Source organism: Panthera leo, chromosome D3 (genome assembly GCF_018350215.1).
Source record: "Panthera leo isolate Ple1 chromosome D3, P.leo_Ple1_pat1.1, whole genome shotgun sequence".
Lineage (NCBI taxonomy): Eukaryota > Metazoa > Chordata > Mammalia > Carnivora > Felidae > Panthera > Panthera leo.
In genome coordinates this window covers 16,223,235-16,250,762 of record NC_056690.1, presented here as the reverse complement: position 1 = coordinate 16,250,762, position 27,528 = coordinate 16,223,235, and the positions used below count along the sequence as shown (strand labels likewise).

The window sequence follows — 27,528 nt, the reverse complement described above, 5'->3', positions numbered from 1 at the left end:
ATGAAGTGCTGTGCCAGCCTTTGGCTGTTGGTGTCTCCCGCTGGAGTTGGCCTTACACTGTGGCTTACATTCCCCCAGTCATACCCTCTCCCTTTCATCTGCACGCTTCAATCTAGCATGCAGAACCGGCCACAGATTGGTTTTCCATTACTGACCCCTGTTGCTACAACCAAAGTTTCTCTTTCACTCGGCTGGCCTGTATATAGTTTTTTAGTGGCAAGTTTTTATTTAAATTCCAGTTAACATACAGTGTAATGCTAGTTTCAGATGTAGAATTTCGTGATTCATCACTTATATACAGTACCCGGTGCTCATCACTACAAGTGCCCTTCTTACTCTCCATCACCCATTTACCCATCCTCACCCACCTCCCCTCTGGTAATCCTCAGTTTGTTCTCTGTAGTTAAGAGTCTGTTTTATGGTTTACCTCTCTCTTTTTTTTCTCCTCTATGTTCATCTGTTTCGTTTCTTAAATTCCACATAATGAGTGAAATCATATGATATTTATCTTTCTCTGACTCATGTTTATCTTTTTTTTTTTTTTTTAAGTTTATTTTGAGAGAGAAAGAGCATGCACATGTGCATGAGCAGGGGAGGGGCAGAGAGAGAAAGAGAGTCCCAAGTAGCCCACTGGGCTTGATCACATAAACCGTGGGATCATGACCTAAGCTGAAATCAACAGTCAGAAGCTTAACTGAGCCACCCAGGCACCCCAACATTCCTTTATCTTAAAGTGACCTCAGTAATACAAGTATCTTGCAGGGATTAAATGACTTACTGTGTGTCAGTGCTTGGAGCAGGGCCTAGCACCTTGTGAGTGCTGATTAAGTCCTGGGTGTTACTACTTCTCTTCTTCCTCATCATGTGTCCTGATGGGCTTCATGCATTCTTGCCCCTGCACTTTTGCTCATGTTAACACCACTCAGCATGTACATCCCTTTCTTTCCATTTTTGCGTAGCCTATGAATCTATTAGGCCAAGCTTGTGTATCCTTAGAAACTTGGAAGCCACTCTAGTTAGAACTGCTCTGCCTTTTTCAGATCCCTCAGAATACTTTAATTTTTGTCCTATTTTTATTTGTTTATTTACTTAAGTTTTTAAAGTTTATTTACTTATTTTGAGAGAGAGAGTGCACGCGTGCACTTAGGGTGGGATGGGGCAGAGAGAGAGGGGGAGAATCCCAAGCAGGCTCCATGCTGACAGCAACAAGCCTGATGCGGGGCTTGGACTCACGAACCGCAAGATCATGATCTGAGCCAAAGTCGGACACTTAACTGACTGAGCCACCCAGGTGCCCCAAACTTTGTCCTATTTTTAAAAACTATTTATTAGAAACTATATAAAGAAGAGTTCATGTATCATAAGCGAACAGCCTGCCGAATATTCACAAATTTGACTACCTGTGTAACCAGCACCTAGGTCAAGAAGCAGAATAGTCCCAGTGCCCCAGAAGTGTCACTTGCCAGCATGTTAGATTTTGAGGCCACCAACATCGTCTTAGTTTCATTCCTTTAACACATGTCCGCTGGACAGCCTTTCTATACCAGGTGTTTTTCTGGAGTACGATTTTGCTGTTGTTTCCTCCAGGGAATTCTATCTCCAACTTATGGGAAGTGTCCAGTGAGTAGAGATTATGTCTGGCAGAATGCCTGGCTCAAGCAGGGGCTCATGAAGTAGTTTCTACTGATTAATTTGTGTGTGATCTTTGGTTTCAGATCTGCCAGAGGGAGCAGTGAAAGGGCTCTGCAAATTATTCTGCCTGACTCTACACCGGTACAGGTGAGTCCCTACTGAAGACCCTGTGCCTCCAGCCCTTTGTGCAGAGAGGTGGTACAGGACAGCGGTTAGAGGCTGGGCTTTGGAGAGGTGTCACCTTAGCCTCTCTGTGCCTCCGTTTTCTTCATCTGCAGAATGGGGATTGTGCTGTTGTTTACCACATAGGTGGTAATTAGTAAGTGTAAAGCTCCTGGGACAGTGCCTGCCATGTCATGAATCTGTACGCCATAAACAGTCATGCGTGTAAAAGCACTTGGCCTGGTTTGAGGTCCGTAGTAAGTGGTCCATAAATGTTGGTGTTGCCCTTACAGCTCTGATGGCTCATTTGCTCTTGTTAGCTGCTTCCAGAATTCCAGGAGGAGGTGGATTTCTCTGGTTATTTCCTAATCCCATCATCTGTGATCCACTGGAATATATAGTACAATCCAATTTTCCTGAGAAAGACCAGCGCTTGGCCTAAGCTGCCCTGCCCTTGCGCCCAGTGTTCACCTTTCCACTTCATTCGTTCCTCTAGAGATGCAGCCTCCCGCAGGGCCCTGCAGACTGCCATCCAGCAGTTGGCTGAGGCACAGCCAGAAGCCACTGCTAAGAACCTTCTGCACTCTCTGCAGTCTTCAGGCATTGGCTCCAAAGCTGGTGTCCCCAGGTAAAGAGATAAAATGTGTGGCCTACCAGGGCTTGGCGGGGTCCTATTCGGGAGAAGCTGGTGCAGATGACCTGTGTGGAGCAGGTGTGAGCATGTCTGTCTTTCCTCTCTGAAAGTCTGGTGCCAGCAGTCTGCCTGCTGTGTGGAGGGAGGAGCCAGGATGTCAGGCTCAGTGGACAAACGGCTTTCCTGAGGAAGAGGGTTGGGAAACCAGTGGAAGCAAGGCCATTTTGAAGGGAAACCAAATGCCCACTGGACACTGTTTGAATAGGGGAAAGCATCTTTTTTGTTTTTATGGTTGTTGAGTGCTAAGAGGTGGGAGTTTGGCTGCTGAGTTCTGCATTCCTTGTCCTGAGTTGTTACAGATGATTTATGAGGAAACAGTTTCAAGTTCTCTCCAGGTGTAGGTCAAGGGAGGGTCCTATATGCCAGGCAGGGCCTTGCGGTCAGCATTTGTCCCCAAGGTGGAAGCTCCTGCTCTGCACTCATCCTTCGCCTCCCTGCCCCCTGCAGTAAGAGTAGCGGCTCTGCTGCCTTGCTGGCCCTGTCCTGGACCTGCCTACTGGTGCGCATTGCCTTTCCTTCGAGAGCCAAGCGTCAAGGAGACATCTGGAACAAACTGGTAGGTTCCATGGGTCTTTGCAGTAGTGGCAGTCAGCTCTCTGCGCAGAGTTGGGACATGTTGAAGCACCTTCTCTGGCCAAGTGCTCTTCTTGGTGCTGGTGACCAAGCATTCTGAATTGTCACGAATGTGTGATGCTAGTGGATGGACGTGAGTACAACATAATAACATCCGTCTGTCCATCACATGTGTTTGAGCTTCTCTGTCAGGCATGGTGCTAGGCTCTGGGAATACACTGATGGGCAATTCCTGCCTTCAGGGCATACGTGGAGGACATGACAGGCCAGAGCAGGGAAGACAGTGAGAAAGCAAGTAAATTAGAAAATGCAGTAATGTAAATTATTATTATTATTTTTTTCTGGCTAATCATTCCTTTCCCTGTGTTTGGATTTCAGTGTCGAACTGGCTAATGGAACAGAATTCTTGCCATGTGTTTTGATCTTTTAATTCTCTCCACCTGTTCTGTGCCTGCTTCTTCCACCTTCTCTGCCTTGCCTTTCAACATGTCTGCTAACCAGAGGTGGCCCAATAGGCCAGATTGGGAGGTTCTTTTGAACATCTAGATATGCTTAATGGAGGGCAAGAGGAATGGTCTTATGGTTCATTGAAAAGGAGCCCTAGGGCCGTCTGGGTGGCTCAGTTGGTTAAGCATCTAACTCTTAATTTCAGTTCAGGTCATGATCTCATGGTTTGTGGGTTCAAGCCCTGTGTTGGGCTCTGTGTGCTGACAGCGTGGAGCCTGCTTGTGATTCTCTTTCTCCCTCTCTCTGCCCCTCCCTTGCTTATGCTGCTCGCCCACTTGTGCTGTCTCTCTGTCTCAAAATAGATAAACTTTAAAAAAAAACAAAAGGAACCCGAGGTATGGTTCTGATTCTCAGCCATGACATTTGGCCATATATGTAACCTCTGAATCTGTTTCCCATTTCTGCAAAATGGGGAAAAGTGCCACCTACCCCATCCACCTCCATGAGTTGTCGTGAAGAGGGGCTCAAGACGAGGTGTGAAAGGGCTGTGGAACGTTACAGAGGGCTGTGCAGGTAAATGAGAGGCATTGGAAAACTGTAGCACCTCTCCCTGAAGCAGCTTTTTATTTTTTTTTTTTTTTTTTTTTTTTTTTTTTTTTTTTTTTTTTTTTTTTTTTTTTTTTTTTTTTTTTTTTTTTTTTTTTAATGTTTATTTATTTTTGAGACAGAGAGAGAGCATGAACGAGGGAGGGTCAGAGAGAGAGGGAGACACAGAATCCGAAGCAGGCTCCAGGCTCTGAGCTATCAGCACAGAGCCCGACGCGGGGCTCGAACTCATGGACTGTGAGATCATGACCTGAGCTGAAGTCGGTCGCTCAACCGACTGAGCCACCCAGGCGCCCCTGAAGCAGCTTTTTAATAAGACACATTGATGAGCTCGTCCCTGGGAGCTTACCCAGCAATCCTCTGGGGATGACTATGGAGTGGCCATCAGTGACTGCCTGAAGGGTAAGAACACTGAAACCTGATACGTAATGGATAGTGGAATTGGACCCCCTTCAGAGTGTGGGTTTCATTGCTACCAAAATCATCTTTTTAAGATGCTTTACCAGGGGCTCCCTCCTTGGCTTATCTCCAGTGATTTCTTATTATCCCAGGTAGGTAAGTATATTTGTGTGTTAACGAGTGGCAGGGGTCAACTCTGGAGTGTTGTCTTTGTGGGACAGAATGCATCAGGAGCATGAGACCGTGTTTATTTTTCCCGTGTCTCGAATCTGGGTTTTTCCTTTACTCGTTGCCGATGTCAACCATACACATAGATCGTAGTTCATTCAGTTTCTCTAGGAGCTGCAGTAAGAGCTGGGAACAGGAAAGAGGACCTTGCCCTCATGGAGCTTACACTCTTGTGGAGGAGGTAGATGCCACACAGGTCTGCTAAGAAATGGTAAGACGAAGGTCACACAGCAGTAGGAAGAAGGAAAGAGTGTGGTGCAGGGTGACAGTGGGAGGAGGCTTCAAAGGAGGCATCATATGAGCAGAGACCTGAAGGATATGAAGGAACAAATCATGCCCAGATCAGGGGTTAGAATATTCTCAGGAGAGGAACAGCAATATAGTTCTGAATGTGGTGTCAGCAAGCTTAAAAAGCTATTCTAATTAAAAAAAAAAAAAAATTCAAAATGGGACAGACATAGAAGGCTACACCAGTTTCCCTCCCTAGCCACCTGGGTCCATCTATTACTAATTCCTTATGTGTGTAGATACATTCTCCGTATATACTGCTGAACAGGGTTTCTTACATAGTAGCATACTGAACATACTTTTTTCTTTCACCTTGTTTTTTTCTCTAAGCAGATTTAGAATTTGTTCCAGCATAGCATATAAAGAGGTTTTTTTGTTTTTCTGTTTATTTATTATTTTCTAAAAATGTTTATTTATTTATTTTGGAGAGAGAGCATAAGCTGGGGAGGGGCAGAGAGAGAGGGAGACAAAGAATCCAAAGCAAACTCCAAGCTCTGGGCTGTCAGCACAGATCCTCACACGGGGCTCGAACTCACCAACCACGAGATCATAACCTGAGCTGAAGTCGGATGCTTAACCGACTGAGCCACCCCGGTGCCCCTCTCTTTCTTTTTTTCTTTTTTATTTTTCTTTTTATTTTTTTTTAACATTTTCATTTATTTTTGAGACAGAGAGAGACAGAGCATGAACGGGGGGAGGGCCAGAGAGAGAGGGAGACACAGAATCGGAAGCAGGCTCCAGGCTCTGAGCTGTCAGCACAGAGCCTGAGGCGGGGCTCGAACTCACGGACCGTGAGATCGTGACCCGAGTGAAGTCGGACGCTCAACCGACTGAGCCACCCAGGCGCCCCTCTTTCTTTTTTTAAATGTTTATTTATTTACTTTGAGAGAGAGCACACGTGTGTGCATAAGTGGGGGAGGGGCAGAGAGAGAGAGAGAGAAAGAATCCCAAGCAGGCTCCATGCTGACAGCATGGAGCCCGATGTGGGGCTTGAACCCACGAATCATGATATAACCTGAGCTGAAATCAAGAGTCTGACGCTCAACTGACTGAGCCACTCAGTTGCCCCAAGAATTTATCATTCTTTATGACTGTTTACTGATCCTCTGTGTGGAGGTATGGCAGTATATATAACTAATCCTCTGTTGGTGGCCATTTTTGTTGTTTACTGTTTTTTTTATAGTAAGAGACAGTAAACAACAAAAATGACCATTAGTAGGCCTTTGAAGAACCTCATGCACCTGTTGTTTTGTGCGTGTGCAAATGGAGTACAGCCGACTTCTTAAGCACATGCTTTTTGTTAGGGTAGTAATTCAGACTGCTCACCAGTGATGGGTGTTTGTGGCACATAAAGTCTCTGAGGTTTTTTAGTTGAGCACCTATTATGTGTTTCACTCTGGGTTGGACAGTGAGCTCCACAGTCTGGGATCATCCTGTCGGTCTTCACTTCCATATCCAAAGTGCCCAGCATCGTGCCTGCCCTTTAGTCAGTATTCAGTAAGTATTTGTGGAATTAATGAAGGAAAAGTCAAGGCAGATATGAAACAGGATGCTTATCCTTTTCCTGCATGAGACTTACCTCACTGGAATTATATATTCTTGTGTGTTTATTTTGTAGTATCTTTTTCTCTCTCTGGACTCTAAAGTGCATGAAAATAGGGACCATGTCTGTCTCTTTTCTCTGTGTGTTTTCATTGTCTGACTCCTAGGTGCTCAACACTTATTAATGGCGTGTTCGAGTGAACAGATGTAATTCTGGGACAGGGCCATTTGGGGGGTGGGGGAGGAAAGAGGCTCTCGCTGGAGTTGAGCGGGCCCGATGAAGGTCTTGGGCAGGCGGTGAGGGTCAGGGGGCCTCCACTCACGTTTCATGTCCTGACTCGAACCTGTCCCGGCCCTGACAGGTCGAGGTGCAGTGCCTGCTCCTGTTGGAGGTGCTGGGTGGCTCCCACAGGCACGCCGTCGATGGTGCTGTGAAGAAGCTCAGCAAGCTGTGGAAAGAGGTGATGGGAGGCATAGTGGGTGGTGCACACTGCTTCTGTGCCACCCTCCACCATGTGGCACACCTGCTTTATACTTTCCTCTTCAGAACCCCGGGCTGGTGGAGCAGTACTTGTCAGCCATTCTCAGCCTGGAACCCAACCAGAACTATGCAGGCATGCTGGGGCTGCTGGTGCAGTTTTGCACAAGCCACAAGGAGATGGATGTGGTCAACCGGCACAAGGCAGGTGGACTCACTGGAAGTGAGGAGGGGGATCTTATCTGGTCCTTGTGGCCCCAGCCCCTGGCCTTCTCTGAAGCCTGTTGGTTTTCTCCTATGAGACTCTGTCCTTTCTCCCTGATATATGAAGTTTGAGGAGCTCGCAAAGTTTTCCCTCCAGCTTTGGCTTGGGGTGAATCCTGGCATAGTTATTGGGATGATAATTTGCCTGTTCATGTAATGATTTAGTCTCCCACAGCTGAGCAGTTGCTATGTGCCAAGCACTGAGCCAGCTGTTGGGGTTGCAGCAGGGATCCAGGGAGGTGTGATCCCTGCTTCTGGGGAACTGAGTGTGAGGAGTCTGCCATCAGACAGACAGGCCGTCTGATTATATCTGTGATAAGAGCTACAAAGGAAAGGGCCAGGAAGCAGTAATACTCTATGTTGGGGCACCTGACAGGGCATGGGTCACGGGTACAGCTCTATTGAAGAAACTTAAAGGGTGAATAGGTGTTAGCAAGGTCAGGAGGTGAGGAGGGGTATTTTGGGCAGAGAAAGCCAGGCAGAGGAAGTGAGTGGGGTTGGAGAGGTGTGAGTGGTAGCCGCAGGTCAGCAGGCAGCCTGGGAGCCAGGCCAAGGACTTTGGACTGGATCCTAGCAGCTCTGGAAAGCTGTGGAAGGTTTTAAAATGATGAATGGTATGATCAATGAGCCCTCCGTATGTGATGCTGAAATTTAGGCACTGATTTGTATTTTATTTATTCATGTATGCATGTATGTATTTTATTTTTTATGGATTTGTAGTTTTTAGAGGCACTCCCACAAAAGGGATCTTTAAGGCCAGTGATGAGATACTCAGAATATTGGTCTGACCAGTCTTTGTACTCTGTAGAGTGCCCTATTGGATTTTTATATGAAGAACATCCTGATGAGCAAAGTAAAGCCTCAGAAGTATCTATTGGTGAGTGAGAAGTAGACCTTACCTGGACAAGCTAAATCCCATTTAAATTCTTATTCAGAGCGTCCTGTATTCTTGGTCTGTTCCCATGAAGTCTGGGTGCCTGACTCTCTTTGTAGGATAACTGTGCCCCTCTGCTCCGATACATGTCTCACTCGGAATTTAAGGATCTGATACTGCCCACCATACAGAAGTCCTTACTGAGAAGTCCAGAGAATGTTATTGAAAGTAGGTCTCTGCCAGACAGGATGGTGGGAGGGAGCTGGGTTGCCTGATGAGCTGCATCTCTGGTGCCTGGCCGCAGAAGTGGTGGGGATGGGGTGAAGGATGTATTCACTGTTTACCTCATCGGGACCTTGGGAGAGAGATCAGGGACCCTTTTGAGAATATGTGGAAAGTCCTGGGCCCTCTTGCTAAAAGGACGTACAAAAGTATATCGGCCTGGAATACTGCAAACAATTTTAGAGGTCCAAGAACCTTCTGGAAACCATTCAGGTGAAGAACCTCTGCTCTAGACAGTTTGAACTTGTTGTGGAGGTGGCACTTGAAACTATAGGGGCAAAGGTGTGACCACTCACATGACTTTATGGAGATGAAGAATGGTTGCTTTGGTGCGGCGCATTGGCTGGGGACTAGGGCAGAAGTAGACATTTATACCTAATATAGACATGGTGTGTATTTTCTGTCCTCCTTAGCTATCTCCAGTCTGCTGGCGTCAGTGACTCTTGATCTCAGCCAGTATGCCCTGGACATCGTGAAAGGACTGGCTAGTGAGTATCCTGACCCCTCTCCAGCCCCTGGGATGGCACCTGGGGTTTTGGATGTATTTTCCCAATTATTTTAGGAAAAAGGGCAGGGACAGCTCAGTCTAGAAATAAATCACATTTGGGACGCCTGGCTGGCTCAGAGTGTGCAGCTCCTAATGTCAGGGTTGTGAGTTTGATACCCATGTTGGGTGTAGAAATTACTTTAAAATCTTAAGAAAGAAAGAAATTACATTTGCAAAATTTCTTTCTTGATACTCTTTTAATGTTTGTTTATTTGAGAGGGGGAGAGGGAGAGAGAGAAAGAATGTGAGCAGGGGAGGGGCAGAGAGAGAGGGAGGCAGAGAATCCGAAGCAGGCTCCAGGCTCCAAGCTGTCAGCACAGAGCCCAATGTTGGGCTTGAACTCACAAACCGTGAGATCGTGATTTGAGCCAAAGTTGGACACTTAACCCACTGAGCTACCCAGGTGCCCCGAGCTTCTTTATAACGAGAACACCGAGCTCATGGATGGAAGAATTAGGAACATGGAAAGACAAAGATGAAAGCTTGGATCCTCAGCTCTCAGCACTTTCTGAGCTGCAGCTCTCTGTGTCCAGGTCAGCTCAAGTCCAACAGTCCCCGCCTGATGGATGAGGCTGTGCTGGCACTGCGGAACCTGGCTCGCCAGTGCAGTGACTCTTCTGCGACAGAAGCCCTGACCAGGCACCTGTTTGCTATCCTTGGTGGTGAGTAAGCCTTCCTGGCCATGAGAATGGCTGACCTGTGGGGCCGGAACCTGCCTGGGACTTGGGGCTCTGAGTCTGCTTATGTCAAGGCCGTGTGGCCAGGAGAAGGCTCTCAGTAGAATGAGACATGGGAAGTGAACATAAGCATGCACAGGGCAGTGTAGATGGGGGCGATCTCTTTTTTTTTTTTTTTTTTTTTTTTTAAGCGTAGACATTATCGTATGCATAAAGGGAAACACTAGAGGGAAATACCCCAGAATGTTCATAACGTCTTTGGGTATTGGGCATGTGGGTGAGTTTTAAATGCTTTCCTTTATATTTTTTGTTTCTCAAATTTTCTGTAAGAGCAAAACTACTGTTCTAATCAGGAAAAAGTCTAGGAAATGTTATAAACCCAGCTTCACAATAGAAAGTCTATTTCTGGAATCAGAAGCTGTCTCTTGGTGTCACACACATGACCACATTAGTCACCCCCATGGGAAACGTGGCAGACGTGGAGTTTGAATCTTTGCTGTCTCTCCTCTCAGGCTCGGAGGGAAAACTGACCATTGTAGCCCAGAAGATCAGCGTCCTCTCAGGTATAGTAAGGCGGGTCTGTCATTGGATCTTGACTCCTCTGATAATCCTGGACATCGCAGCCTGGCTTCCAGGACTCTGCTGCCTGCCTGTGTGGCAGGTGGGACTTGTTTGGGTCTAGCGAGAGGGAGGCCTGGCTTCCCTAAAAGGCAGGTCATCTGGAGGGGGGATTGAGGGAAAGGCACTAATGGCCAGGGGAGAGGCATGGCCGCTAGGGAAGTGGGCAGCAGCAGGAAGACTCCTGTGTTTGTGGTTTTGTGCTGAGCAGGAAATCCCCTGCCTTACAGGGATCGGGAGTGTCAGTCATCACGTGGTGTCTGGGCCTTCTAGTCAAGTCCTGAATGGGACTGTGGCTGAGCTGTTCATTCCGTTCCTCCAGCAAGAAGGTAACTGTGCAGCATGGTAAGGATGCAGTCTGGATCCCCTCTTGACTCCGGTTTTCAAAGCCAGAGCTGCCTGCCATGAACCCCTTCTGAAGGCAGACCTCCCCTGAAGCATCACGGCTTCCTCCCCCTCGTACCCTTGCTTGCTTTCGGGTGCTGGTGGCAGCGATTGGACATGGGCCTGAGATGCTGAACTGACTGGATTTCTGCTTCTTGCCCTAGTTCATGAAGGCACCTTGGTGCACGCTGTCTCTGTCCTGGCTCTCTGGTGTAACCGGTTCACCACGGAAGTGCCCAAGAAGCTCACCGAATGGTTCAAGAAAGCCTTCAGCCTTAAAACCTCCACCTCTGCAGTGCGGCATGCCTACCTGCAGTGCATGCTGGCCTGCTTCCGAGGTGAGATGCCTCCCCTGCAGGGGTGACCGAGTCTTCTGGGCATTGTCACCGTCCCCAGCTTTCTCATTCAGTCCAGCTTACTTTGCACCACTTCTTTGAGCCTCTGGGAGCCTCGGGCTTAATCATCCACAAAGCCTGGATCAGTGCCCAGTCTTCACAGCAGACTTTGACTTCTCTCCCATATCACACCTTCAAGTTACAAAGCTTCATTCAGAGAGGACCCAGGACTAGAACCTGTCACTATATTATCTGAAATCATGGGCAAGGGATTGTGAGTTGGCTGATTGAAAAAGTCCAACTTCATGGATACTTTACGTTGGACTTACTGGAAAGCAAGCACTGCCCTTTCTTCAGGGCTGACAAACCTGTCATTTGGGCATGGGCATCTACCTCTTTCCCAGGCAAAGCTGGGGGAAACTTTCCAATCTGCATAGGATCTGTGATCTCCTTGATTTCCAAGGTAGAAATCTCTAGTGTTAATTTCTACCTCTTGTATAGGCTATACTTCTTTTAAATTTTTTTCTTTTTAATTTTTATAGAGAGAGGACATGAGCTGGGGAGGGGGGCAGAGGGAGAGAGAGAGAGAATTTTAAGCAGGCTTCCCACTCAGTGCAGAGCCTGACACAGGGCTCACTCCCATGACCCTGGGATCATGATCTGAGCCAAAATCGGGAGTGGGATGCTCAACCTACTAAGTCACCCAGGCACCCCAGGCTAGTATTTGTTTTTTTAAAAAGCTTACGCTTGTGATGAGCTGTGTTTAAAGAAATGTCTAGGAGACTCCACAGAAGGGTGTCCCTTGTCTACAGGGCCTGTACTCTCTATGTCAGTTTACAGTTTTGCTGCATTGACCAATCTTGATTTAGATTGAGTTCTAGATAGCAGAGACTTGGTTTAAACTAGTCTCTTCAGCTTGAGCTGTTTCTACTTGCCACTTTTAAAGTACACATAATATAAAAGAAGCCATTAAAATAAACATTTTTTTAGATTTAAATGCATGACCTCATCCAAATGAAATATGTGTTTTATTGTAGAATGTTCTTATATAACGCTTTAATAGTTAAGAAAACATCGGTTTAGCTGTACTTTTTAACAATTCTACTTAAAAAAATTTTTTTTTTAATTTTAATGAAGTGGGTTTAGTTAATAGGTCAATAGGTTGGTTCTGGTTTTGGAATTTGGGTCGTGAGCTTGTCTGGTGTAGGGGAAGAGCCCCAGAAAGAAATTGCTAGGTTTGCGATAGGCCCTGGCTCTCCTCCGACCAGCTATGTGCCCTTGGGCAACTTACTTAACCTGTCTCCGTCTCTTTCCTTACCCATCAAACGGATAACTGAACTATTGGATTTGCAATGATCCTTCTAGCTCTAACATTGTGGTTGTTGGGTTTACTTCTAGTTCCCCTACTTCACAGCATTTAACAGGGTAACTGAAGGGCTTTAGCATTTCAGACCTCAGTGGATAATTCCTTTCTTGAGTAATCTTGTCACCCCTGACAAGGAGTTTTGTAAAGTGCTGGTCCTCTCTCCACAGGTGACACACTATTACAGGCCCTGGACTTACTGCCTTTGCTCATCCAGACAGTGGAGAAGGCAGCCTCCCAGAGCACTCAGGTTCCCACAGTCACTGAAGGGGTGGCTGCAGCCTTGCTGCTCTCGAAGCTTTCGGTGGCTGACTCGCAGGCTGGTAAGGGTCTAAGCTTGTCCAGGATGGTAGCAGATGACGCCTCATTCACAGTCCTTGGGAGGAGTGTCTTGATGTTTAGGATTTCACAGGATCAGCTTGGTCACCACCACACTGGGCAGCCACAGGGATGCCTCAGGGTCACACTAGGGATGTGTGCAGGGATGAATCTTAGGGTCACACCAGGAGATGGGAATACGGCCAGTGACTCTTGTCACTGTCCTCCTTTGCACTTTTGCTCAAGTGCTCTGGGACAGGGTTTGTATATAATGTCCAGACTGACCTGGGTTTAGTATAGTGGGACTTTTTTAGAGTGTACCTTGAAAAGCTTCCCCCTAGCCAGTCTTCTTCTACTGAAGATACTGAATATGCCTTGGAAAAGATTCCAAATTGGCACAACCAAAAGAGCTTTCTCTTTCTTTTTGTGGCTTCCTGGTATTCCATGCTTGCTTTAGTGCATGTCCTACTCTGGCTGCAGACATATGTGAACTTATTCCTGTGGTTAGAAATGGAGTTCAGCTCTTCTATACCATTGGGTGCCGTCTGTGTAAATTCCAGAACTCTGCGCTGCCTTGGCAGGAAGGCAGAGATAAACATGACCGCGATTCCACAAATTTTAAGCTGCTTTACTCTAGTGAGAGGAGATGCAAAAGTATGTCCGTTGTTTGAGGTAAAATGTGGCAGTAAAGCAGTTTTGAAGAAGGGATTCCTTTTGGTTTAGGTGCTGGCTGTCAGGAAAGGCTTCACAAAGGAGCCTTTGGACTAGGGTTCTGAAGGAAGGATTTCACCAGCTGGAAGGGTGTGAGTTCAGATCAGCCTCAGCCAGGGAGAGCACGATGTGTGAACAAGTGTTTCAGCTTGGCAGCTGGAGTAGGTGGGACTTCAGGTGGGATATGTTTGCCTGGGTCTCTGTAGGCAGCAGATGGTTTTCATGTAGGCATTGACACCAGAAGGACTGGTTAGTTCTCAGAATGGGGAGGAGGTGGGCAGTGAGGCTAGGGGTGACCCATCCATGCTGGGGGAGCATTGCTGCCTGCTGCAAAGCAGGGTCTGTCCACGTAGCTGGCCCCAGCAGCTTCAGGATGGAGGGGACCAACCCTGGCAGATGGAGTGAGCTATGTCATGGAGTGACCTTTTGTTTCTTGCAGAGGCCAAACTGAGTGGTTTCTGGCAGCTGATTGTAGATGAGAAGAAACAGATTTTCACTTCTGAGAAATTCCTGCTCATGGCTTCAGAGGATGGTGAGTGACTTAGTTGGACTTTCTTGAACTTGAGGTTGGGCCCGAGTCTCTCTGGCGGGTCTTCAGAGAGGACCCTTCCCTGACTGCCTGTTGCCTCGACCAGTCAGCTAAGCAAAAACTGGACCAGAGTGCTGTGGTCAGCAGCTGGGCCGTCAGCCGCCGTGGGAATGAATGCACCCCTGTGGGGCTTGGAAGGCTGGGGAATGGGGGAGTTTGTGGAGACAGAGTGCTAATGGTTGTGAGGCTGCAGTATTAGGTTTAATTATAGCTGATTGGGTAATTGGTGCTGTCTCGGAGGTTTTCTTGTGTTATTACAAGGCAGCTGAGAAACTATGGTGGAGTGTGGCTGGCTGCACTCCCCCACCAGGAGACACAAAACTACTGGTTTCTCTCCCGGCAGAGAAGGAACAGTTGATCTTTAAATGTAGGTTTAAAATTCTGGGTTGCCTTAGGGGTGTCTGCTGCTAATCAGTGATTTGAAAAGTCTTTTGATTCACAAATCACAACATCCAATTATAAACGAGCTGAAACTGTTAGTCACTTCCTGATTTAAAAAAAAAAATTAGTTCTTGTATAGGAAATACACTCACATAATTCAAAAATAAAAGATCCAAGAGGGCCTATGTTGAAAATCATACCCCTGCTTTGATCTCTGGCCACCCAGTGTCCCTGGCCATGGAGAACCAGTTATATTAGCTTCTGTGTATCCTTGATATTTTACACTTTATACCAGCAAATGTCTTTTTGTGTTAGTTCTTCACTTTTTTTACACAAATGGTAGCCTGCCTGCCATACACATTGTGCTATGTAGACTTGGCAATCATTCTACTTCAGTATGTGAGTGTCCTCACCCTCTTTTTTAGAACTGCATAGTAATTTTTAATTAGAATGAAGCGTTATATTTTTAATCAGTCCAAAATACTTGTGTACATTGTCAGCAAAAAAGGAACTTCAGATCCAGTGATAATCACATTTACGTTTTGGTGTTCATTTTCCAGGCCTTTTCAGTTCCTTCTGGATGCGTTCTGTATTTTAAAAACACTTCTGCTGTTTGTCTCCCCTCCTAGCCCTGTGTACTGTGCTGCATCTGACAGAGAGACTTTTCCTTGATCACCCGCATAGACTCACAGGCAACAAAGTTCAGTACGTGAGGCCTGTTTACCTTCCCCTCGGGCCACATGGGGCAGACCGCGGCAGGAGCCTGAGAAACAGCGTGTGTGCAGGGTGGGAGGGCTGGCTGCGGAGAGCCCACATCCACCCTCCCCAGGGTGCTACGTCCTTGTGCTTGCAGGCAGTACCATCGGGCTCTGGTGGCCGTGCTCCTGAGTCGTACCTGGCGTGTGCGCAGGCAGGCCCAGCACACGGTCCGGAAGCTGCTGTCCTCTCTCGGGGGCTTTAAGCTGGCATTTGGACTCCTGGAGGAGCTGAAGGCTGTCCTCAGTTCTCACAAGGTGAGGGCAGCTGGGGTCCAGAACCTGGGGCTCACTGACCCACTTAGCCCACCCCAGTTATGCCATGGGAGTTTGCTGGTCTCTTCCTGTGCTGTTCTCACTGAGACACTTGTGTGATGCCAGAATCTTCTGCCCTACCCTTGAAGCTCTGGTAACATCTTATTTCATATAATTTCTTTGTCTTTTCAGAGATGCTTTTCTTGTCAGAATTGTGACCTGTAGTTGAATCTTTTTATCACTGAGTAATGGAATAACACTTTCTTTTTAAAGCACTTTATAATTTTTAGAGCATTTGCAACCCATTCTCTCTTTTGCTTTTTTCACACTGCTGTTACAAGGCAGGTAGGCTATGGGGCGCTTGGGTGGCTTGGTCAGTTAACATCCAACTCTTGATCTCGGCTCAGGTCATGATCCCATGGCTGTGGGATCAGGCCCCACCTTGGGCTCTGCACTGAGCATGGAGCCTACTTAAGATTTTCTCTCCCTTTGCCCCCTTCCCCTGCTCATGCATTCTCCCCCTCTCTCTCCCTTACTCTCAAAAAAAAAAAAAAAAAAAAAAAAAAAAAGGCAGGCTAAATATCTTTATTTTATATGAATTGTCCAGGGTTCCAGCAGCTGAAATGACTTGCCCAGCATCCCCCACCACTGGGTGACAGAAGTGAGAGTAGACCCCAAAGACCAGGTCCCTTTTCAGTGCTCTTTGTACTCCGTGTCCCTCCCTCCCTAATCCCGCTTGAGGGATGTGGGCCAGTGACAGACTTGTGGTCTCTCTGGCTGGGTCTCCTGGACCAATTTCTGTGGCCACCTTTCTCCCCATGGGCTTTTTAGGTGCAGGGTCAGTTGTGCTTCCTCCTTCCAGGCACATCTCACAGCCTGCAAGTCCCATGCAGGGAGCTGGGCATATCTCTACTCCAGCAGGAACCCCAGAGAACACCATGTGTGAAAGGCAGCCGTGCCCCTGGCATCTTTGTCTCTTGTGTGCCAGGCCTGCACAGGGTGCTGAGTAGTGGGGGCTGATGAGTTGTTTCCTTGCAGGTGCTACCTTTAGAGGCTCTGGTGACTGATGCTGGGGAGGTGACTGAGGCAGGCAAGGCCTATGTACCTCCGAGGGTCCTGCAGGAGGCTCTTTGTGTCATCTCTGGGGTGCCAGGACTAGAGGGTGACATTACCAACACTGAACAGCTGGCCCAGGAGATGCTGATCATCTCTCATCACCCATCCTTAGGTCTGTGCCTGGGGCGAGTGTGGGAGGGGCAGGGACTCCACTGGGCAGGATGAGGGTAGGCTGGGCAGAAGGCCTCAAATTGCTCCCCCTTCCCTTCAGTGGCAGTGCAGTCTGGACTCTGGCCAGCGCTCCTTGCCAGGATGAAGATTGACCTCGAAGCCTTCATTACCAGGCACTTGGATCAGATCATCCCTAGGATCACCATGCAGAGTCCCCTGAACCAGGTGATTGGCATATGGACTAGTTCTGGCCTCACGTCAGAGTGTCAGAGGGAGGATTCAACGAAAGAGGTGCAGGTGTGGTGAAACGTGGCCTTGGACCCTTGGGTTGCAAGTGACAGAAAATGCAAACATGGTTTAAGCACAAGAGGGAGCTTCCTGCCTCTTCTCACTGCTGAGTCACAGGATATGACTGGCTCTGCACGATGCTGGCTACGGGGACTCAGATGTTATCTTCAGGACACTGTAGGTGGTGTCTCTCTTACTCTCTGCCATCTCTCTGTCTCTTCCATCTGTGTCTCATCTCTGCTCTCCATGATGGGGGCTTCATTCCCCAACAGTCTCTTCCTCCCTGGTAGCAGGGCAGCTGACACACTCCCAGGCTTATAGCTTGTCCCTATCAGCCCAAGTGAGAAAAGCTTGTGTTTTCCAATCATTTAAACTGGCATGGGGTCTCACTGCCCTTGTTGACCTGATTTGGGGCCTGTGCTTGTTTCTGAGCCTGTCCTTTTGGGCTGTGTCATATGCCCACCTCTGGAAAAGGTGGGGGCAGCTTCACTTGCACCACAGAGATTGAGAGTAGAGAAGTGTGTCACCCAGTCAGGGTGCTGGTACCAGACCAAGCGGGAAATGCTTCCTGGGAAGGCAGGCACACACTCCTACTGTTTACGCCGGGGGGGGGGGGGGGGGGGCAATGCTCAGAAAGAGCAGGCCGTGGCAAGAAGAAGAGCTGGTAGCCAGGGTGTTTAGGCATGGCAGGACCCCTGTCCAGTGCCGGTCTTGGTGCATCCTGACCCTGTCTGTGTTTGACAGTCTTCCATGAATGCCATGGGCTCCCTCTCCGTCCTGTCCCCGGACCGGGTCCTTCCACAGCTCATCAGCACCATCACTGCCTCCGTGCAGAACCCTGCATTGCGCCAGGTGACACGGGAGGAGTTTGCCATTATGCAGACTCCTGCCGGCGAGCTGTATGACAAGTCTATCATCCAGAGGTGAGCCCCCACTCATGGGCTCAGTTGCCCCAAGCCTTAGTTTTCTTACCTATAAGAGAGAAAGGCCTCCGTTACAGGGTTGTTGCAAGGAATCAATTAAACCACTTTTCCATTCGTTGGACAAGTACTGCTCTGTTCCAGGCACATGCTTAGGCTTGGGATACAAGAGCATTTCAAGTCTCTGGTACTTTCCTGGTGCATACAACTTCAAAGCTAGCTGGGGTTTCACTACTGGTGGGAGGCTGGAGGACCTGGTGGCTGTTTTGAAGCTGGCTGATCACCTGCTTTGATGTTTCAGTGCCCAGCAGGACAGCATAAAGAAGGCCAACATGAAGCGAGAGAACAAAGCTTATTCCTTTAAGGAGCAGATCATTGAGCTGGAGCTCAAGGAGGTGAGTACATGGAAGCATTACACGTGAGGTGGCTGCTGAGCTTTGTGGCCTCAGGCTGGTGACTTTCCCTGCTTTGTGTATACCGTTCCTTGGGGTCATCCTGATGCCCATGGCACACTCTTCTGACCCCTCCACCAGTCCGGGGTCCCCCTACCACCCTTTTTACTTAACCCTTTCTTTAGCTTTTTCTACCCCTCAACTCAAGGAAGACAAATTTCTCTCTCTGCTGAGGGCCAGTTCCTACCTTCCTCCCACCAAATGGTGTGACTTGATTCCATGCCTGTTACCCCACCTCCTAGAGGCTGGTACCCGTCTTTCCTCCTGAGAGAATGCATAGGGCCTGGCCCTATGTAGCTTTTGGGGAATTGTGTATTCGGCTTGTTAACCGAGCCGATTCTGACAGCAGAGCAGGTCCCTTTACCAGACTGGGGCCTTTACCACACCTTGTCTCCCTTGTCCCCCTCTCAGGCAACCACCCTGCCCACCCAGTCCAGAGTAGACCCCACCCCTCTTCCCGCTTACTGTGCAGCATATTTCATTTCTTCATTTATAACCTTCATCCCGCTGTCAAGTCACCCTGTTCATGTTCATTGCTTGTCTTCGCCCACTAGATTGTGAGCTCCGTGAGGGCAGAGACTTGGCCTTCTTCCCCGCAGTATCCCCAGCATCTAGAGCAGTGCCTGGCGCAATGGAGGTGCTCAATAAATGCTTGTTGAATGAATGAGTGATTTCTTGGCCTTTTTTAGGCTCCAACTTATACTAGGGGAGAGCATCTGTGGGAGGGAGGCTAAGGTTTAGAATCTGAAGCTGCATGGGTAGGATACCCTTCCCAGCTCACTGAGGGAGTTTTCGTTTTTCTAACATATTAAAGGCTCTTCTTGCCTTTGTCAATAGAGAATGCAATAAGAAATTACTTCTCGGGGCGCCTGGGTGGCTTGGTCGGTTAAGCGTCCGACTTCGGCTCAGGTCACGATCTCGCGGTCCGTGAGTTCGAGCCCCGCGTCGGGCTCTGTGCTAACAGCTCAGAGCCTGGAGCCTGCTTCCGGTTCTGTGCCTCCTTCTCTCTCTGCCCCTCCCCCATTCATGCTCTGTCTCTCTCTGTCTCAAAAATAAATAAACGTTAAAAAAAAAAAAAAATTTAAAAAAAAAAAAAAAAGAAATTACTTCTCTACTGCTGTCTCCATCCTTTGGAAACCAGGTGGCTGTGGACTTTGTGGGAGGTGGGGGAGGCCACGTGGCAGGTTTGGGGGCCCAAGTCACAGACTTTGGGCTGGTATGGTGCTGATTGTGGGACAGATCTCACTCCCTACTCTGTGGTAGGGAGGGAGGTCTGTTCCCTGGAGACGGAATTGGTTTGCTCGTTGCCTTTAGGAGATAAAGAAGAAGAAAGGTATAAAAGAGGAGGTGCAGCTGACCAGTAAGCAGAAGGAGATGCTGCAGGCCCAGCTGGACAAGGAGGCGCAGGTCCGGAGGCGGCTGCAGGAGGTGAGTGGCTGCTGCTACCATAGGCTAGACCTGCCCCTTGCTGTCCGGAGCAGGCCCTGCTGACCTGCCTCCTCGGCCAACTCTGCTTGCAGCTGGACGGTGAGCTGGAGGCAGCGCTGGGCCTGCTGGACACCATCCTCGCCAAGAACCCATCTGGCCTGACCCAGTATATCCCTGTTTTGGTCGACTCTTTCCTGCCCTTGCTGAAGTCTCCCCTGGCTGCTCCGAGGATCAAGAACCCTTTCCTGTCCTTGGCTGCCTGCGTCATGCCCCCTAGGCTCAAGGCTTTGGGTTAGTTCTTGTTTGCTGGCTGTGGGTGGGGCCCACGGCAGCTCGGGAGGGGGTGGGAGATGCCCCTGAGCGCCTGTGGGGAGGCACATGGTGGTCTAGGCTACCGACTTCTGTTTCCATAGGGAAGCAGCCTTGGAACCCCAAGCTGTATATCCTTGGGATCGACATGGAGCTCCCTCCTCTGTCCTCCCTCCTGTTTTATGTCTGTTGGTCCCTTCACTCTGAGTACAGACTTCTAAACACTAATCAGTGTGGTCTTTCTGTAACAATTTTAAAACTAATCAGTCAGAAATTCAGTGGCAATGGGGTTGGTTTGGTGCCACGTGGCTGGTCAGTGCAGCTCAGAGCTCCTGAGCAGCCACGTGTCCGTGATGAGAGGTCTCTGTGACCCTTAGCTTTTTGTTAGCTATGGAGATACAAAGACCAGGTAGTGGCTGGGTGTTATGGTGGCCTCACTCTCGTGGGTTAATGGCCTTAAGCAGACTTTCTAGCTTAAAGGGTATATTCCTACGGGTGTGAGGCTAGAATCTGGGAACGGTTCTGAGTGGAAAAGTTAGTTGGTGCTTATGGAGCCTGCCAAAACTGTTAATGGCTGGCTGGGCTTATTACATGGAAGGTGGGAGCTCCAAATGGGTAGAGCTTTACCCTTTCTGAACAACTCTGGGCTCACACTTTTAACTTCTTAGTGTTGGAAGGACAGCTCCTGCTGGCCTACATGCACACCCCCCCCCCCCCCCCCCCCCCCAGTGCTAACATGAAATGAGAAATTAGGTTTGGCACCGCAGAACTAGGATTAAGGGATAACGTGCCTCTACCTGGGGGCCCTGGTTTGTGCCCAGGCCGGATTCTGTGTCTTTGTATCGGTCATTCCCTTTGGGTCCCTTCTGTTGGACATAGGCACTTTGGTGAGCCATGTGACTTTACGCCTGCTGAAGCCAGAGTGTGCCCTGGATAAGTCATGGTGCCAGGAAGAGCTGTCGGTGGCCGTGAAGAGGGCGGTGACCCTGCTGCATAGCCACACCATCACCAGCAGGGTGGGCAAGGGTGAGCCAGGTGAGGAACAGGGCAGGTAAGGGCAGCGGGCACGAGGTGGTATATGCCGGTGCAGCAAGTTCGTGAGCCTCAATGTCCCGCAGGGCTTCCTGCAGCTGTGGCCTTGGGCGAGTCACTTTCCTTCTTGGCCTTCATTTCCTCCTCTGAAAAATGGGGGGTTGGACCAGATGGAGAATTTCTGAGTCCTGGTATTCTGTGAGCTACTGTGACCCCTCCCCGCCTTGGGAACCTACTTCTTGTCACTGGAATCTACCTGTGTGTTTTACCTTTCTCATCCTGGAACTGGGCAGTGTTTGGGGTAGGAGCATGATGGGCTGCAGAACCAGGCTACCAGCTTTCATCCCTGTCATCATATCCTGTGCTTCTGGGCATCAGAAGGAGCCTCCAGCCTCCTTCACCCCTCCGCCTGCTCACCTGGAGAATGGAAACTGAGGCGGCAGCTTGGCAGATGCCTGCAAGAGTGTCTGTTGCTTACTCTCACAGATGCTGCGCCCCTGTCTGCGCCAGCCTTCTCCTTGGTCTTCCCGTTTCTAAAGATGGTGCTGACTGAGATGCCCCACCACAGCGAGGAGGAGGAAGAGCGCATGGCCCAGATTCTTCAGATCCTCACCATCCATGCCCAACTGAGGGCCTCACCTAACAATCCCCCAGGGCGCGTGGATGAGGTTGGCAGGGGAGCTCAGCTCTACCCTTGGCTTGAGGCGGGTCAGGGAGGCAGGGGCTCTCCACACTTGGCTGGCCTATCACGGGTTCTGGTGGGGTAGTAGAGTGTGTGCATATATCTACCACAGCAGCCATTGGTGAGGAGAACCCAAATGTTCTCTTTAGTGCAGCACTGACAGCCTCAAAGAAGCTTACGGGTCTCTTGAGAGTTTCTGACTTGGAGAAGTTGAAGGATTTTTTATTAATTTATTGTGTGGTTTTTTTTTTTTTTGTTTTTTTTTTTTTTGTAATGTTTATTTACTTTGAGAACGTGCGAGCAGGCAAGCAGCAGAGGTAGAGGAAGAGAGAAAGAATCCCATGCAGGCTCCATGCCATCAGCAGAGAGCCCGATGCAGGGCTCAAACCCACAAACTGCAAGATCATGATCCAAGCCGAAATCAAGAGTCAGATGCTTAATCGACAGAGCCACCTAGGCACCCATGTTTTGTTAGTTTTTTTTCTAACTCAGAAGATAATTTTGATCACGCTGCCTTTGACTTCCTTGTGATTTTGAGATTAGACCTCATTCATTGAAGGGTTTCCTTTTTAACATATGTTCTGAAAATGTGCCAAAGTAACGTATGTATGTGTTTAAAAATTCCAAGAACGTAAAAAAAAAAAAAAAAAAAAAAAAAATCCAAGAACATAGAAGCCAAAAAAATATATATATATGTGTATATATATATACACACACACACACATATATATATACATACTGCCCCACACAGGCAAAAATTGATTGTCCTGCTTTCATATGACCATATGCTCCAGTCTTCTTTAATGCCAGCGGCTTTACAGGCTGTGTAGGGTTCTGTGCTGCAGGTGCGCCAATGTTTCAATGAACTCTTCCTGTTGATAGATATTTTCTATATTTTGAGCAGCACTGTAGTATGCCGCCTTGTATATGTATGACCCTTGTACAGCCACATAAGCATTTCCATAGGACACATTCTTGGGCATGGAGTTGCCAGATTATGTGGTGTGCTCTGAGCTAGACCCTCACCAAGAGTTCTGTCTCTGTACCTAACACAACTTCAGGTGGTAATTCACCTTGCCAACGGTGGGTAAAAGAATAGTATCCCATTTCATCCTGCATTTCCTTACTACTTGTAAAGTGAAATATCCCTGTGTTTGTGGGCCATCTGTACTTCATGTACTGTGAATTTAAAGTATGTTTCAGAATGTACTTGTTTTGAGTCCCTGAGGATGGTGGCCGACTGGGGTTGGCTCCCATGGAGTTAGTGGTAAAGCTGACAGTGTTTCTACAGTGGAGTTGGCCGTATGACCCAGAATGTTCCCCTGAGGGTGAGAGGATGCTACCTGCCGTTTGTGTTCCTAGGTGTGGTTGCAGAGCCTTATCCTGACTTCCCTACGTTTCTCTCCTAGAATGGCCCGGAGCTGCTGCCTCGTGTGGCCATGTTGCGCCTTCTGACTTGGGTGATCGGGACAGGCTCTCCCCGCCTGCAGGTGATCTGCTTTTCAGTTGGCTATTGCTGCAACTCATTTTGTGACTCTGAGCTCAGTTCCCAGTGCTTGGGGTTGAATCCTGGTTCTCTTTCTTATCCCTCACTTTTGGACTCAAGCTAAAAGGCTATTTTAAAGTGCCAGCCTGAATATTCTCAACTAGTTATGGCCAGCCTGAATATTCTGGATGGGCTGTGCCATTAGCCTGGCCTAGAGCAGGGGGCTTGGACCCACGAGGGCTTTGGGGTGGGTGTCTTCAGTTCATATCCCTCTGTGGGCCCCTCAGCCCATCACCTGGCCTCCTGCCTGATCCCATAGAAGTAAGTAATTTGCTGGACTGAGCCCAGCGCATCAATGTTTTCCTTAGGTTCTGGCTTCAGACACCCTGACTACCCTGTGTGCCAGCAGCAGTGGCGAGGATGGCTGTGCCTTTGCAGAGCAGGAGGAAGTGGATGTGCTGCTCTGTGCCTTACAGTCTCCTTGTGCCAGTGTGCGGGACACCGCGCTCCGGGTGCGTGCCCACTCCCTTCTGGGGTTGCTGGGGTATTCCTTGTCTCTCAGTGCAAGTATTTGAGTTGCATGAGGGACATTCTTTCAAATGATGGGAAATGCCTCACATCTGCACCAGGGTGTCCTGGAGGCAAAGAAAAGAGGTCATTGGGTGGGTCAGGGTCATTGTAGGAAGGGGAGCAACAAAGCAGCTGTCAGTGTGTCACTGGCCATTTTTTCTTTACCTTGGAAGACTTGACCAGATTTTTAAAATGGAATGTGGATCTTGGTACTTTTATAGACAGATAAAACTCAGTGGATTAGTTTGTTTTTTCTTTTTCCCCTTTTTTTTTTTTTTAAGTTTTTTATTTACTTTTGAGAGAGGGAGCGAGAGAGCGTGCACATGCACGTACACGCAGGGGAGGGGCAGAGAGACAGAGAATCCCAAGCAGGTTCTGCACTGCCAGCCTGAAGCCTGACATGGAGCTGGAACCCATGAACCAAACTGTGAGATCATGACCCGAGCCGAAATCAAGAGTTGGATGTCTAACTGACTTGAGCCACCCAGGTGCCCCTGTTTTTTCAACTCATCACCTTGTACTTGGGCTTTTCTTGGTGCTTTTGGAACACAGACTAAAGGTTCCCCTTGGAGTATGAGACAGGGCTTCCTGATGCCAGTCTGCTGCCTCTTGCTATTGATCTGTGACTGAGTTTTCACTGGTTCTTGGCAAGATGTGGAAGACAATAGCCATGTGGAAAATTTTTCTCAAAGAAAACAAAGGGAATGTCTTTTTTTCTGAGGTTTGTCTTGCACACTGAGAGTTTTAAAATTTTATGGTAAAAAAAGATTCTATCCCCACATGCCCGTCATTTCACAAAGGGAAAGCTGTTTGAGGAACTTAGAGTTAATTTTAATTGATTTAACTTTGAAGACCCATGTGTGGCTGGTGGCTACGTCTTGGATAGTACAGCCTTAGAGGGAGGTAAAGAGGCAGCTCAGAGGCTCTGGTCAAAGGTTGGGCCTCACCTGTCCCATCCCACCCCCTCTCAGGGACTGATGGAACTCCACATGGTATTGCCAGCGCCTGATACCGACGAGAAGAATGGCCTGAACCTTCTGCGGAGGCTCTGGGTGGTCAAGTTTGACAAGGAGGAAGAGATCCAGAAGCTGGCTGAGAGGTGAGAGCCACTGGAAGATTGTTTTGGTTTTTTTTTCCTGCTCTGTCCTCTCTTCCCTTATGAAATAACTGGACCCAGAGAGCTCAGCCAACAGCAAGAGAAGGGCTGGGTGGTCGTGTTTGGCAGAGTGGATGTTGCAAACCCTTGTCTCACTAGCCCCCGCCTTTGTTTGGTCTGCTACAGGCTCTGGTCAACGATGGGCCTAGATCTGCAGCCGGACCTCTGCTCCTTGCTGATAGATGATGTCATCTATCACGAGGCAGCTGTGAGGCAGGCCGGGGCTGAAGCCCTCTCCCAGGCTGTGGCACGGTACCAGCGGCAGGCGGCAGAGGTTATGGGCAGGCTCATGGAGATTTACCAGGAGAAGCTCTATGTGAGTGGCCTGTGCACCCTGCTGCGGGCTGGGCTGTGTGAGAGTGGGTTGGACTCTGCTCGGCCTCCGACCTGCTCCAGATAGGAGTCTTGGAGCTCACTGTGACCCAGGGTGGCTGTGACTGATCTCCCACCTCACAGCTGACGGCTGGCCTGCCCGGCTTGACTGGAGAGCGCACAGCAGTACATTTATCAGCCTGTCTTTTGCAGCGGCCGCCCCCAGTGCTGGATGCTTTGGGACGAGTTATCTCTGAATCTCCTCCAGATCAGTGGGAAGCCAGGTATAATGGCCGTTGCCATCTTGTTCCACTCAGAGCTTTCTGAGATATCTCAGGTTGGGTGAGTTGGGTGCCAAGAGGAGGCAATGTGGAATAACGGGACAGTGGAAGGAAAGGGCAAGACCTCCCTCTGAGTCAGACCTCAGTTCAAGTCCTGGCTCCTCCTGGGCTAGCCGAGTGACTTTGGGATGTTTCTCCTTTCCTCCAAGCCTCTGTTTCCTCAGAGGTCCCTGGGGACCTTCTCACTGCTCTATAGCTGAAAAGGATAATATGTTCACTTCCAAGTGCCTTTACCTCTGATTCTCTTACCTCTCTCCCCTCCTGCAGCCTGTCCTGGAGGTAGGGTGGGCATTGTACTCACAGGTGGGGAAACAGAGGCAGAGCTTGTTCGTGCCCAGGGTCGCCCTGGAGGGAAGTAAACTCTGGGCAGATGGCAGGAGGTCTCCATTTGACAAATGGGTTGTTGAGACGATTGTCTAGACTGGTGGTAAGCACTGGGCAGTGGGCTCCATGCTGTGCTCTGCACCCCAGAGGGAGCTGCTGTAAGCTCCCTTTTCTTGTGGCAGGTCGGGGAAGATTCCACCACAGAGGAGGCTCCTGGCTGGCCCTCGCCGCCTGACACGCTACTCCCTTATTTCTTAGGTGTGGCTTGGCTTTGGCCCTAAACAAGCTCTCCCAGTGTTTGGATAGCTCTCAGGTGAAGCCCCTCTTTCAGTTTTTTGTCCCTGATGCTCTCAACGACCGAAACCCAGATGTCCGGAAGTGCATGTTGGATGCAGCCCTTGCGACCCTCAACACTCATGGGAAGGTAAAAGATCTCAGCCAGCTGAGGGGGTGAGGAGCAGGCAGGGCAGGAGGCAGAGCTAAGCAGTGGTGACACAGGGAGGCTGAGTGTCAGGAGGCCTGGTGGGCCACTGGCCCCATGCAAGATTTCATTTTTCTTTTTTTGAGCCCAAAAGACCCTGTAAGGTAAATTCTTGTAAGTCCGCTGCATTCCTGCCAGAAAACTGGGAAACCTGCTGGCATTGCTGACTGGCTTGTCAGGATGCCGGTCCCAGAGCCAGACTCGGTCTTGGTCCTTGGGGCAGAGACCATCATCCCCAGGTGCAGCCTGTAGGGTTAATTTGAGGCTCTGGGTGGGCTCGGCTTTCCAGGAGAACGTCAACTCACTGCTGCCAGTGTTTGAGGAGTTCCTGAAGAATGCGCCCAATGATGCCAGCTACGATGCCGTGCGGCAGAGTGTGGTGGTCCTCATGGGCTCTCTGGCCAAGCACCTGGACAAGAGCGACCCCAAAGTGAAGCCCATTGTTGCCAAACTCATCGCTGCCCTCTCTACCCCCTCCCAGCAGGTACCTGCCTCCTGGCTTGGGGCCCACAAACCAGCTGGGGAGCTGGGACTGACTGTAGATAGATGTGCCTCTGTGGGCTAGCGGCGAGTTGGGCATCAGGGTCCAGAAGGGCCAGTTCTCAGTGAGGAGTCATCCTCTGTCTCGGGACAGCCTGGTTTATGGTCAAGAACACCCTTAGAGAGGGAGTTACTTTGTTCCAGTAGGCTTCATACTAGGTGTTTTCATTTTTTTCCCTACTCATTTACTAACAGTCATTTTTTGCACTTAGTGTAAACCCAGCACTCCTTATGCTGAGCTTTCCCTGACCTTCTGTGTGTTCCTTACACATTTCAGGGGCCTTTTTATGTAGTCTCCCAAGCCATAGTGTGAGGATTGTTGTTTTCTTTTCTGAAAATATATGTTCCCCTCCCTACCCCCAAGTGACTTACATTTTGGAGCACTCAGAATGTTCTCGTCAAATGTAGCTTTGCAAAATTGTGGTAAAAGAAATTCAGACGCTCACCTGCCCGAGCCTCTGACAGCACAGCATATTGAGCTATGGCTAGAAGACAGAATTGATCATGTCTTTTGGTACCAGTTAATCTGGGCCTGGCCCTGTGAGGCCCAGCTGAATTTCCAGTGCCTTTGACAAGTT

General features: G+C 49.1%; 1 protein-coding gene across 2 annotated transcripts in view; it reads left to right on the top strand.

Annotated features, from left to right (window-relative positions):
* The window catches only part of GCN1 (GCN1 activator of EIF2AK4), a 58,281-nt gene that overhangs the window by 7,177 nt on the left and 23,576 nt on the right, over window positions 1-27,528 (top strand). The window contains exons 3-33 of one of the 2 annotated variants that reach the window (XM_042910974.1): window positions 1,716-1,779; window positions 2,291-2,422; window positions 2,936-3,044; window positions 6,934-7,032; window positions 7,119-7,253; window positions 8,122-8,190; window positions 8,307-8,415; window positions 8,883-8,957; window positions 9,550-9,678; window positions 10,206-10,256; window positions 10,542-10,640; window positions 10,860-11,033; window positions 12,564-12,716; window positions 13,862-13,954; window positions 15,022-15,097; window positions 15,246-15,405; window positions 16,441-16,630; window positions 16,730-16,854; window positions 17,662-17,840; window positions 18,139-18,232; window positions 19,604-19,717; window positions 19,810-20,008; window positions 20,906-21,061; window positions 21,545-21,726; window positions 23,150-23,230; window positions 23,595-23,738; window positions 24,768-24,895; window positions 25,079-25,268; window positions 25,478-25,548; window positions 26,188-26,353; window positions 26,700-26,894. In XM_042910974.1, coding sequence (XP_042766908.1) covers window positions 1,716-1,779; window positions 2,291-2,422; window positions 2,936-3,044; window positions 6,934-7,032; window positions 7,119-7,253; window positions 8,122-8,190; window positions 8,307-8,415; window positions 8,883-8,957; window positions 9,550-9,678; window positions 10,206-10,256; window positions 10,542-10,640; window positions 10,860-11,033; window positions 12,564-12,716; window positions 13,862-13,954; window positions 15,022-15,097; window positions 15,246-15,405; window positions 16,441-16,630; window positions 16,730-16,854; window positions 17,662-17,840; window positions 18,139-18,232; window positions 19,604-19,717; window positions 19,810-20,008; window positions 20,906-21,061; window positions 21,545-21,726; window positions 23,150-23,230; window positions 23,595-23,738; window positions 24,768-24,895; window positions 25,079-25,268; window positions 25,478-25,548; window positions 26,188-26,353; window positions 26,700-26,894 — 3,941 coding nt within the window. The remainder of the gene's footprint in view (window positions 1-1,715; window positions 1,780-2,290; window positions 2,423-2,935; window positions 3,045-6,933; window positions 7,033-7,118; window positions 7,254-8,121; window positions 8,191-8,306; window positions 8,416-8,882; window positions 8,958-9,549; window positions 9,679-10,205; window positions 10,257-10,541; window positions 10,641-10,859; window positions 11,034-12,563; window positions 12,717-13,861; window positions 13,955-15,021; window positions 15,098-15,245; window positions 15,406-16,440; window positions 16,631-16,729; window positions 16,855-17,661; window positions 17,841-18,138; window positions 18,233-19,603; window positions 19,718-19,809; window positions 20,009-20,905; window positions 21,062-21,544; window positions 21,727-23,149; window positions 23,231-23,594; window positions 23,739-24,767; window positions 24,896-25,078; window positions 25,269-25,477; window positions 25,549-26,187; window positions 26,354-26,699; window positions 26,895-27,528) is intronic. The other variant, XM_042910975.1, reaches the window with a different exon arrangement.